The 12,500-nt window shown below is 46.2% G+C and overlaps 1 protein-coding gene across 1 annotated transcript in view; it reads left to right on the forward strand.

Annotated features, from left to right (window-relative positions):
* LOC145418765 (uncharacterized) overlaps positions 1-12,500 on the forward strand; it is a 402,864-nt gene that overhangs the window by 140,324 nt on the left and 250,040 nt on the right. Inside the window, exons 7-9 of the mRNA XM_080287101.1 lie at positions 1-95; positions 8,028-8,182; positions 8,811-8,866. The exon at positions 1-95 is cut by the window's left edge and continues 86 nt beyond it. Of these exons, the coding sequence (XP_080143227.1) occupies positions 1-95; positions 8,028-8,182; positions 8,811-8,866 (306 nt within the window). The remainder of the gene's footprint in view (positions 96-8,027; positions 8,183-8,810; positions 8,867-12,500) is intronic.

Genomic DNA, 12,500 nt, shown 5'->3' on the forward strand with positions numbered 1-12,500 from the left:
CCAAGGATGGCTTTATAAACAGGGTGCTGACGGACTGCACCTGTGGAAGAAGAGGTGGTTTGTGTTGTCGGAATACTGCCTCTATTATTACAAAGGTGAGTTGACGAATTTACCTGTCTGTCTGTCTATCTATCTGGCTTTCTGTCTATCTGTCTGTCTATCTATTTGTCTATCTTGGTCTGTCTATTTATTTGGCTATCACTCCGTATTTTTCTGTCTGTCTGTCTGGCTGTCTATCCTATTTTAACCTGAGAAGGAATAAGAATGATTTAGTACTGATTATTACAGATATATTTCGTTCTGTCCAACCCTTACTACTTGTCATATACTTATCTTGCCTATGCTTAAGTATCAGTGGATGGGACAGCAACTATTTGTCTACTGCTATTCTGCCAAACCAATATCCTAACTACAACCATCATCATCATCATCATCATCATCATCATCACAATTCTTACCTTTACCATCAGTTCACCTCTCCACCGCCAAAGCAGTTTCCTTACTAAAACCATCATCATCATCATCATCATCATCATCATCATCATCATCATCATCATCATCATCATCATCATCACCATCATCATCATCACCACCGTCATCATCATCATCATCATCATCATCACAATTCTTACCATCACCATCAGTTCACCTCTCCACCTGCCATCATCATCAGCATTACCATAATTACCAGGTACAATATCGTATGACCTTGAGAGAGAGAGAGAGAGAGAGAGAGAGAGAGAGAGAGAGAGAGAGAGAGAGGAATGAAACTGTTCAGATATTATAGATAGATAGATAGATGGATGGATGGATAGAGAGAGAGAGAGAGAGTTCCGGGAGTGTGAATAGGAATGAAGACTCTCCCTTCAGGCTTAGAATCTCACACGCTACCTTACCTTACCTTACCTTACCTTACCTTACCTTACCTTACCCTGCCTTACCTTACCTTACCTTACCTTACCTTACCCTACCTTACCCTACCCTACCCTACCGTGATCCTCCTCTTATTTTTTTGTCCATTCTTATCATTTGTGTGTGTGTGTGTGTGTGTGTGTGTGTGTGTGTGTGTGTGTGTGTGTGTGTGTGTGTGTGTGTGTACGTTCCTGTGTGTCATTAATGTAACGGTGGTTGACGACACTGACTGCTGTTGTTGGGAACGCGATTTCGAGCCCCGGGCAATTATTTCTTTTTTGCGCCTCCCGTTGGATGGAGCCGAGAATTACGGACGTTTTGGTGTTGCGCGTGACCCGTTTTCCCTTGGCACTCTGGTGGTAGTACTCTCTCTCTCTCTCTCCTGGAAAAAATTATGATGATGATGATGATGATGATGATCTCTTTTTTCCCCCTTCTTTTCATTGTCATCATCTTCTTCATCATCATCATCATCTTCTTCCTCTTCTTCTTCTTCCTCCTCCTCCTCCTCCTCCTCCTCCTCTCCATTGTCCATTTTTCCTTCTGATAATCTTAGTTCTTTTTCACCTCCTACCAAAGAAAATACCTGTACTCGTTTCACCTTAACATGGCCCAGATTTTCGTCCTTTTGCGGCTTATTTCACGTGGCCCGGTGGCTCATTTCCATAGCACTTCTTCGTGACTAGCACCATATTCCAGTGTCAATTTCTCCTGACGTCCTGGCCTATCTCTACTCTTTGCTCTCTTTTATATAATTACATTGATTTTTTGCTAAGTGTCCCCCTGCGTCTTCATTTTCTTTCAGTCCCTCACTCCGTTTTCTTTAGGAGTATTTCATGTTCCTCTTTTGTCTCCCCATTTCTTCTCTAACTTTCTTCGTTGTCTTCTTCCTTCCTTCCTTCCTTCCTTCCTTCCTTCCTCCTCCTCCTCCTCCTCCTCCTCCTCCTCCTCCTCTTTACCTCATGTTGTTTATTATTTTTGTCGTAGTATCCTCTTCTCTCTCTCTCTCTCTCTCTCTCTCTCTCTCTCTCTCCCTACCTACCTAGAATATCCTTTCCTCCTCCTCCACATCCTTCTTCCTCCTCCCTCATCTCATCTCCCCCTTCCCCTCATCTCTTCTCTTCCTTCCCCCTCTTCTCTTCCCTTCCTTCCCCTCATCTCTTCTCTTCCTCCCCCTTCCTCCTCCTCTCCCCATCTCTTCCCCTTCCCCTCCCTATATTTTCGTTTCCCCTCCCCCATTCCTCTCCTCTTCCTCCACCCAAATCTCTTCCCCTCTTCCTTTTTCCCCCTATCCCCCTCCCCTACCCTCCCTCTCCTCTCTCCTCCTCCTCCTCCTCCTCCTCCTCCTCCCTTCTTGTCTCACCAATGCCTTACCCACCTTCGCCTGTACATTAATCTAGCGTCACTTTCACCTAATCTCATTTCTTTCAGCTCACGTTCTCTCTCATCTCACTCGGCTCACGTTCTTATCTCACTCGGCTCACGTTCTTTCTTATCTCACTCGGCTCACGATCTCCATTTCATTTTTCGAAACCCTTCAAACCTTTTATTATTATTATTATTATTATTATTATTATTATTATTATTACTACTACTACTACTACTACTACTGCTACTACTACTACTACTGCTACTACTACTACTACTGCTACTACTACTACTACTACTACTGCTACTACTACTACTACTACTACTACTACTACTACGTTGAGATTCCTTCCACCTCACACACACACACACACACACACACACACACACACACACACACACACACACACACACACACACACACACACACACCTTTATTCCTTGCCCCCTCCCATTTTCACATATATTTATTTACTTATTTATTCATTGTTTCATTTTTTCGCTCATCCCTCCCTCATTCCCATCTACCCCTCACCCCCTGCTCTCTCTCTCTCTCTCTCTCTCTCTCTCACACACACACACACACACACACATACATATTCTCTTCCCTTCCCCTCCCCCAACCCCATTCCCTTCTCCCCCGTCCCCTTCCTCCTCTTCCCTCCCTCATTTTCCATATCGCCACATCAACTCTTCCTCTCCCCTACCCCTATACCTCCCCCCGCCTCCTCTCTCTCCCCACCTCCTCCTTTCCTCTGTCTTCCCACCTTCAAATGCCCCCCTTCTCCTCCTGCTTTCATATTTCTATCTATCCTCCCTCTATCTCTCCTTCTCTTCTCCCCTCTTTCTATCTCTCCCCTTTCTCTCCTCCCTATTTCTATCTCCCCTCCTGTCTCCCCTCTCCTCACCTTTTACTGTCTATCTATCTATCTATCTATAGCCCGACGCCCTAATCCCGCAAAGGGTGGCCGCAGACAAAACGCCTCCAAGTCACTGTCACCCACCAATTGACTACCCTCCCCCCAACTCACCCCCCCTCCCTCATATACCTCTCAACTCCATCCCTCCACCTCATCCTCGGTCTACCCCTCCCTCTCCCTCCCTCCACCTCACCTACATACACCCTCTTAGTCAGTCTTTCATTCTCCATTCTCACCACATGTCCAAACCACCTCAGTGTATTTCTCCTAATCTTTTCAACCACATCCACATCTACCCCACAACGTTCCTTCACTTCTTCATTCGTCAACCTGTCCCTCCACGTCACTCCACATGCTCCTCTCAAGTAACTCATTTCCACTGCTCTCACTCTTGACTTGTTCCCCTCTTGCAAGGTCCACGCCTCGCTTTCATACGTCAGGGTAGGGATCACAATACCTTTTACTGTACCTGTATATATTACCAGAATTGCCATAGGTAGTTGCATACATCACACAGCGTCTTGAAAATCGAAGAGTGTATGGCGAGCTCCAAATAGCTGTGTTACCCCTTAAATTCGTTCTCTAGGTTCAGTTTTCTATGAGACCCACCAGAGTAACTTGTGTGAGGGCAAACTATCCTAAACACTATTTTGTTGGGGTTTGTTCTGAATGGTAAATGTGAATCTAGATTAATAATAATAATAATGATAATAATAATAAAATGTGCGGTGTTCTTCTGTGTGTGAATTTTACTTAGTGCTTTTCGCCATCATCATTTTAATACATGAACATACACTGAAGATTTCGTGCCAGGATTCCTCTCAGCATAATACAATCCTTTGGTGTTAGCATGATGATATGAAGGAGTTAACTGAGATTATTTTTAACACCTGTAGGAAGGGTTATTATCTCCACCTACGCACTTAGACAGAGGTTTTGTATTCAGCCGTGTCTGTATGTCTGTCTGTGTACAAGATATCTCAAAAAGTTGTTATCGGACCTCAGTGAAATCTGGTGGATGAGTGAGCAGTGGGTCAAGGAAGAGCTGATTAGATTTTGAGGTGGATTCGGATTGGGATGGAGGAATGAATTATATATTTTATTGGTGTCAGTGGAGGGATGTGCTCTCTGCAATTGTGTAACAGGGTAGACTCAGCCCGTAGAATTAATTGACAATGTGAGACCGTATGAGTTTTTGTCAGGTAGGGAAGAGGAATTACAGCAATAAATCAAACACTTTATTGGTGTTGACGGATATATACACTCTCGGATTTCTTTCTAGGTTTTTATATCATTAGGCAGGCAACAAGCGATTATATTAAATTTTGGGGAGGTTTTTTGTCCTGAAGGGGTTAATGAATCTCTCTCTCTCTCTCTCTCTCTCTAGTTCGAAAAGTCTCTCCAGAGCTGAATAAAATCGTCTGGAGATAGAAAAAATAAAACAGATGAAGCGTCACCGGACTGAGGGTTTGTGTGTGTGTGTGTGTGTGTGTGTGTGTGTGTGTGAGGTGGGAAGATGTAGGGGCATGAGAGAGAGAGAGAGAGGTGGGTGGTGCCGCAGGGTGAGGGCGGGGATGCGTGGCTCCAGTAGTTCCCATGCCGGCCACCAGAGGGCAGGGACGCTCCTTGTTTACACTCGCTTGGGAGATCTCGCAACATTTCTTCTTCGGCGATTTGTTTTTACACGTTACATCCTTGACATCATGGAGTATATTATTGTTGCAAGTGAAGACGATATTTTAAAAAAGGGATAACATGCAGTAGAAATTTTGGGAGAAAAAAAAAATAAAAAACGAAGTCTCCTGAGTGAGCGAAATGTCAAGACCTTAGTATTTTCATATATGTAATTAATTCGCTCACTGTCCGTCGTTAAGGCCTTGAATCTCGGTGGCGGTGATGAAGAGGGACGCCTTCACGTGATGGCAGTGATGTAACTGGGTGGTGGAGCTGCTTGGTTATGCAAACACACCTCCTCGTCATTTTTCATACCCTGTTTGGTGGACATGACTGCCTGTTGGGGTGGCAGAGTCGAGAATCATCATCATTTATAAAGGCTTTAACATCCTTGCTTGCGTTTGGTCACCTAATGGCGGCTCTCCACGCTGCTCGATCTCTGGCAGCCTCCCTATTCAGCCCCATATCCTTGAGGTCACACTCTATAACCTCGGCCCAGGTCTTTTCCGGTCTGCCTGTGCCTCTGAAGAATTAAAACAACTGCTGTGGTGGTGGTTGTGGTGATGATGATGATGATGTGGTGGTGGTGGTTGTGGTGGTGGTGGTGATGGTGATGGTGATGATGATGATGGTGGTGGTGATGGTGGTGGTGATGGTGGTGGTGATGATGGTGATAGTGATGGTGGTGGTGGTGGTGGTAGTGATGATGATGATGATGATGATGATGGTGATGATGATGGTGATGATGATGGTGATAGTGATGCTGGTGGTGGTGGTGGTGGTGGTGCTGCTGCTGATGATGATGATGATGATGGTGGTGGTGGTGGTGGTGATGATGGTGATGATGATGATGGTGGTGGTGGTGGTGGTGGTGATGATGGTGATAGTGATGCTGGTGGTGGTGGTGGTGGTGGTGGTGCTGCTGCTGCTGCTGATGGTGGTGGTGGTGGTGGTGGTAATGATGGTGATGATGATGATGATTTCCTAATAACCATCCCTTGGCCCTGCTTATAGTCATGTTCTTTCAAGGGTCCAACAGACACAGTGAACACCATTCTAGTCTTGCACAGTCACCAAAATCCCGGTCATTTCCACACTCACCAAAAGTCTAGTCATTTCCAGTCACCAGAACCCTAGTCATATCCACACTCTCCCAAACCCACTCATTTCCACAGTCACCAAAATCCCACTCATTTCCACACTCACCAAAATCCCACTCATTTCCACACTCACCAAAATCCCACTCATTTCCACACTCACCAAAATCCCACTCATTTCCACAGTGTCACTGGAACCCCACTCATTTCCACGTTCACCAAAACCCCACACATTTCCACACTCACGAAAAACCCACTCATTTCCAGTCACCAGAACCTTAGTCATTTCCACACTCACCAAAACCCCACTCATTCCCACACTAGCACTAAAACCCCACTCATTTCCACACTCACTAAAACCCCACTCATTTCCACAGTCACCAAAACCCCACTCATTTCCACAGTCACCAAAACACCACTCATTCCCACACTCACCAAAACCCCGCTCATACCCACACTATCACCAAAACCCCACTCATTTCCACAGTCACCCATACCCCACTCATTTCCACAGTCACCCATACCCCACTCATTTCCACAGTCACCAATACCCCACTCATTTCCACAGTCACCAATACCCCACTCATTTCCACAGTCATCAAAATTCCAGTCATTTCCACCGGCCTGGGTAGTAGACAGGTTTTTCTGCATCTGGACATGGGGACCGCTTGGGCTAACGGGTTGGTCTATATCGGATAGTGAAGAGCTTCGTATATCGGATGGTGAAGAGCTTCGTATATCGGATGGTGAAGAGCTTCGTATATCGGATGGTGAAGAGCTTCGTATATCGGATAGTGAAGAGCTTTTACATCGGATGGTGAAGAGCTTCGTATATCGGATAGTGAAGAGCTTCGTATATCGGATGGTGAAGAGCTTCGTATATCGGATGGTGAAGAGCTTCGTATATCGGATGGTGAAGAGCTTTGTATATTTGACAGTGAAGAGCTTACCTGTCTAATCTAAACTGTTAAAGCCTCGCAGTATGTACGGTTTTAGTGCGATGATGATGATGATGATGATGATGAGGAGGAGGAGGAGGAGGAGGAGAAGAAGAACAAGAAGAAGAGGAGGAGGAAGAAAATATAGATGATAATGAAGAAGAAACAGAAAATAAAGATGATGATGATGATGATGATGATGATGAAAAAGATGGTGATAATGATTCTCTCTCTCTCTCTCTCTCTCTCTCTCTCTGACTTTGATCCAGGAAATGCACCTTAATTACCGCGAAAGTAGAAGGAAAGTTTGGAGAGAGAGAGAGAGAGAGAGAGAGAGAGAGAGAGATGGAGGGGAGTCTTGGCAGTGTGACAAAGGTGGAAAGTAGTGATGAGACACAGATAAGGAGAGAGAGAGAGAGAGAGAGAGAGAGAGAGAGAGGAACCAGAGTGAGGAAAAGGCAGACCTTTGAGCCAAAATCCACATACTACTACTACTACTACTACAACTACTACTATTACTACTACTACTACTACTACTACTATTACTACTACTACTACTACTACTACTACTATTACTACTACTACTACTACTATTACTACTACTACTACTACTACTACTACTACTACTACTACTACTACTACTACTATTACTACTACTGCTACTACTACTACTACGACTGCTACTCTGATTTACTCTTATACTCCTCGACCTTGTGACTGTTAATCTATACGTTGAATTCTCTCTCTCTCTCTCTCTCTCTCTCTCTCTTCCCTTCCCTTCTCTTCCCTTCCCTACCCTTCCCTTCCCTTCCCATCCCATCCCATCCCATCCCATCCCATCCCATCCCTTCCCTCCCCCTCCCTTTCCTTCCCTTCCCTTCTCTTCTCTTCTCTTCCCTTCCCATTCCATCCCATCCCATCCCTTCCCTCCCCCTCCCTTTCCTTCCCTTCCCTTCTCTTCTCTTCTCTTCCCTTCCCATTCCATCCCATCCCATCCCTTCCCTCCCCCTCCCTTTCCTTCCCTTCCCTTCCCTTCTCTTCTCTTCTCTTCTTTTCCCATCCCTCCCATCCCTTCCCTCCTTCCCTCCCTCTCTCACACTCTCTCACTTTCTTTACAGGTCCAGACGAAGGCAAAGTTCTTGGCTCACTTCCTCTGCCCTCCTTCAAGATCAGCCCAGTGAACGCCGAAGACAGAGTGTACAGGAAGCATGCATTCAAGGCGGAACACCAGAACACTCGTACATACTATTTCGCCGCGGAGAACAAGGACCAGGTAAGATGTTCAGAGATTAGGGTGTTCAGATTAAGAGTGTTCAGAGGTTAGAGTGTTCAGATAAGAGTGTACAGATTGGATTGTTCAAATTTGAGTGTACAGATTGGATTGTTCAAAGGTTAGAGTGTTCAGAGTTTAGAGTGTTCAGATTAGTGTTCTGATTAGAGTGTTCAGATTAGGGTGTTCAGATTAGGGTGTTCAGATTAGTGTTCAGAGTTTAGAGTGTTCAGAGATTTCAGTGTTCAGATTAGAGTGTTCAGATTAAGGTGTTCAGATTAGTGTGTTCAGTTGAGAGTTCAGATTAGAGTGTTCAGTGGTTAGTGTGTTCAGATTAGAGTGTTCAGATTAGAGTGTTCACATATTAGAGAGTGAGAGACTGACGAGGAGAGTGTATGTGAGTGAAGTGGAGGGGGGGAGAGGGAGGGGAAGGCCAAGGATGAGATGGAGTGATGGAATGGAGAGGTATATGAAAGAGGGGGGGGGGTGAGCTGGGAGCAGGGCAGTGAAATGGCGAGGGACAGGGCGTCGTGGAGGCGATTTGTTTGTGGCCACCCCTTGCAGGATTAAGGCTTCTGGCAATAGATAGATAGAATTTATTTATTTATTTATATATTTTATTTTATTTCAGAAAGCGCAGTGGATGAACGCCCTCTCGCTGGCATCCATACTTCAGAAGGACACAAGGTAAAGATTATTATTATTATTATTATTATTATTATTATTATTACTGGTATTATTATTATTTGATGAATGAATCAGTCAGTTATTATTATTACTATTATTATTACTATTAACTTTACTACTACAACTACTACTACTACTACTACTACTACTGCTACTGCTACTACTACTATACTGCAGAAGAACAAAAGGTAAGAATTATTATTATTATTATTATTATTATTATTATTATTATTATTATGACTACTACTACTACTACTACTGCAGTTCCCAAATTTCTAGTGCCCGTGGTTCTAAGGGCAAGGGTTGGGTTCAAAGGGCAAGGGTTGGGTTCTAAGGGCAAGGATTGGGTTCTATGGGTAAGGATTGGGTTCTAAGGGCAAGGGGTGGGTTCTAAGGGTAAGGGGTGGGTTCTAAGGGCAAGGGGTGGGTTCTAAGGGCAAGGATTGGGTTCTAAGGGCAAGGGGTGGGTTCTAAGGGCAAGGGGTGGGTTCTAAGGGCAAGGGAATGAGACGAGGCTGTGACTGCACCCCCTTTCCATAGCACTTCTTCGTGACTAGCATGTAGCAGCCTAAAGATGGAGACGGGACAATATTAGGAGAGAGAGAGAGAGAGAGAGAGAGAGAGAGAGATTGGCCGAATTAATGGGGTCTTTTTGTTTTTCTTTTTTTAATATATTGGTCTTGTTGCTGACTTTGCCAAAACCGCTGTAGGTGGGGCCTGTTTGTGTGTGTGTGTGTGTGTGTGTGTGTGTGTGTGTGTGTGTGTGTGTGTGTGTGTGTGTGTGTGTGTGTGTGTGTGTGGATGATGATGACAGATGGTGGGAGTGTGCCTGTGTGTTTGTGTGTGTGGATGGATGATGATGCTGACAGAGAGAGAGAGAGAGAGAGAGAGAGAGAGCGAGCGAGAGAGGTAAGAAAGGTTGGTGAGTAGTGAAGGTGGAATGCAGGTAGGCAGCTTAGGGAGGGGTGAAGAAGGGCAGAAGGGAGGGGAGGGGAGGGGAGAGGAAGAGTATGTGAGGCAGGTTAGGGGGGAGGAGGATTGGGAGGGAAGGGAAGGGGAGGGAGAGGGGTGATGCTGGGTAGAATGGAGCGGTAGGGAGACAGAGGGGGGGGAGGAATAGGGGAGGGGTGCGTGAGGCAGGGGAGGAGGAGGGGGACAGGTGAGGGGAGGGGAGGGAAGAAGAGGTGTGGATGAGGTACCAGAGGAGAGAAGGTGGATAGAGAGAGAGAGAGAGAGACAGACAGACAGACAGAGAGAGGATGGGGTGAGGACAAGACTGTATTGAAAGGTGAGGAAGAGAAGAGGATGTGAGGTAGAGAAGGGAGAAAAAGGGTGAGGGAGAGGGAGGTAAGGGGGAAGGGTAGGAGAGGGAGGGATGAGGGAGGGAGGTGAGAAAGGGCAGAGGGGAAAGGAGAGAGAGAGAGTGTGAGAGAGGGCATGGAAGGGAGAGAAGTGTGAGAGAGAGAATTGAAGTGCGTGAGACAGGGCAGGGGGTGGGTGGGAGGCAGAGCAGGAGTGTGAAGGGAGAGACGGGGAGGGAGGGGAGCGGAGGGGAGGGGAGGGGGATGGAAAGGCAGGGCAGGACAGTGGGAAGGGATGGGAGTACGAAGGAAAGCAAACAGCAATATACCTTTTGGTCCTTTCGTGGCTGTTTGGTATAGGGAAGGTTATAACAAACGAAAGCTTTTTATCAGCTAAAGACAAAGATAGAACTGTGGGATCGCGGTGGGGGTGAGGGGGGAGAGGATGATGGAGGGGAGTGAGGAGAGATGGAGATGATGAACGGGGAAGGTAGAGATGGGAGTAGTGGTGGGGGAGGGTAGGAGTGGGGATGAAGGAGGGGGAGAGGAAGGTGAGAGGTGATGGAAGGGAGGGGGAAGGGGTAGTGGATGAGATTGGGGTGGGGGATAGTGGGGGAAGGGGTATGGGAGTAGTGGTGGAGGAGGGTAGGAGGGGGAGATAAAGGTGAGAGGTGATGGAAGGGGGAGGGACGGGGTAATGGAGAAGATTGGGGTGGAGGGATAGTGGGGGAAGGGGTATGGGAGAGTTGGGGGGTGGGGGTGGGTCGGTCAGTGCTCCGGACGAGGGTGGGACACAAGGTCACGAGTGGGTAACCCGACGCGACCTGGTTCCTGACAACTGGCTGTGGTTGAGGAAAGAGAAGAAAAGTTGATGATGATGATGATGATGATGATGATGATGAAGAAGAAAGAAGAATCGACAGTTTTACTCATTTATCAAGGAGTTTATTTATTTATTTATTTATGTATTTGGTAGTTAATATATACCTTCGTTAACCCTCAGTACAACAAGAGGTCCACGTACAGCTAAATAAAATCGTCTGGTTGTAGTTTGAATGAAAAAAATGGGGCATCGTAGTGAATGGGTTAAATGAGGAGGTCGTAGGCAGATGCAAAAAACGGACTGATGTGAGTGGATGAGTACACAGATAGACAGGTGGGCAGATTGATTGATTGATGGATGGATAGATAGAGTAGATGGATGATTTCATGGATGGATAAAGCTAGTGGATGGACGATTGGATGGAATTATAGATAGGTAGGTAAATGGATATATTCATCATCATTATCATCATCACCACCACTACCATGAGCCAATCCAGTGCAGGACGAGAGCCTTTCCCAAACATCTCCACTCTAACCAGTTGGCATTTAACCTGTTCCGTGCAGTCCCAGCAAATCTTCGGTATTCTCGCCTCCACCCAAGTTCAGAGCTGCCTAATATTACGTGCATCTTGGATCCACTGGCAATAAACTGTGAGGCATGTAGGTCAGAGCCGACAGGAGGAATCTGTGGGTTGCTTTCTCTGTGCGCGTTGAAATTACCTCGTTGCCGGTTTAAATGCCTCGGTTTAAAGGTCCCTCAGCTCACCCCACTCCCCAGCCGTGAAAAGGAGGATGGTGTGCTGTAGAGGAAGAGGGAGCAAAGCCTGCAGTCCACGGGGTTCACGTTTGAGTGGGGATCGGTGGCTTGCTTTCTGTGTGCCTGTTGAAATTTCCTCTCGTGAGTTTAAATACCTCGGTTTAAAGGTCCCTCAGCTCACTCCCTGTCCCCGAAAACTTGCGAAAAGGAGGATGGTGGGCTGGAGAGAGGAACCTGAGCCTGCAGTCCACCGGGTTCACGTTTGAGTGGGGGTCGGTGGCTCGCTTTCTGTGGGCCCGTTGAAGTTTCCTCACTTAGGTGATTTAAATACCTCGGTTTAAAGGTACAGTCAGAGACAACTATCTTCCCAAAGTTTGACGAATAAATAGCGGAAAAATCGAACCATTTGAAACACACACACTAGTAGAGATAGGGATTTCATTGCATCCCGCCAGGTGTAAATTTTCCTTGGACGGACCTGGGAAGATAGTTGTGTCTTTAATTGTACCTGTAGGACGGGTCAGCAGTGGCGGTTGTTTACCTGTGGTCGGCGGATGTGCTCGACCAGGTAGACCGGGAATAAGCAAAAAACAAACAAACAACAACAACAACAACAACCTCTTTTCTGGTTAAGTAACAGCGGCTGCAAAAACGTCTTATATCTTTTGTTTTTCGTTCTTTGTCTGTCTTTCTCTCTCAGTCTCTCTTTCTGTATATGTCTGTCTCTCTGTCTATACTGTATATATCTGTC

This window comes from Coenobita brevimanus, chromosome 116 (assembly GCF_032717465.1).
Source record: "Coenobita brevimanus isolate Jiangsu-jjx chromosome 116, ASM3271746v2, whole genome shotgun sequence".
Taxonomy (NCBI): Eukaryota; Metazoa; Arthropoda; class Malacostraca; order Decapoda; family Coenobitidae; genus Coenobita; species Coenobita brevimanus.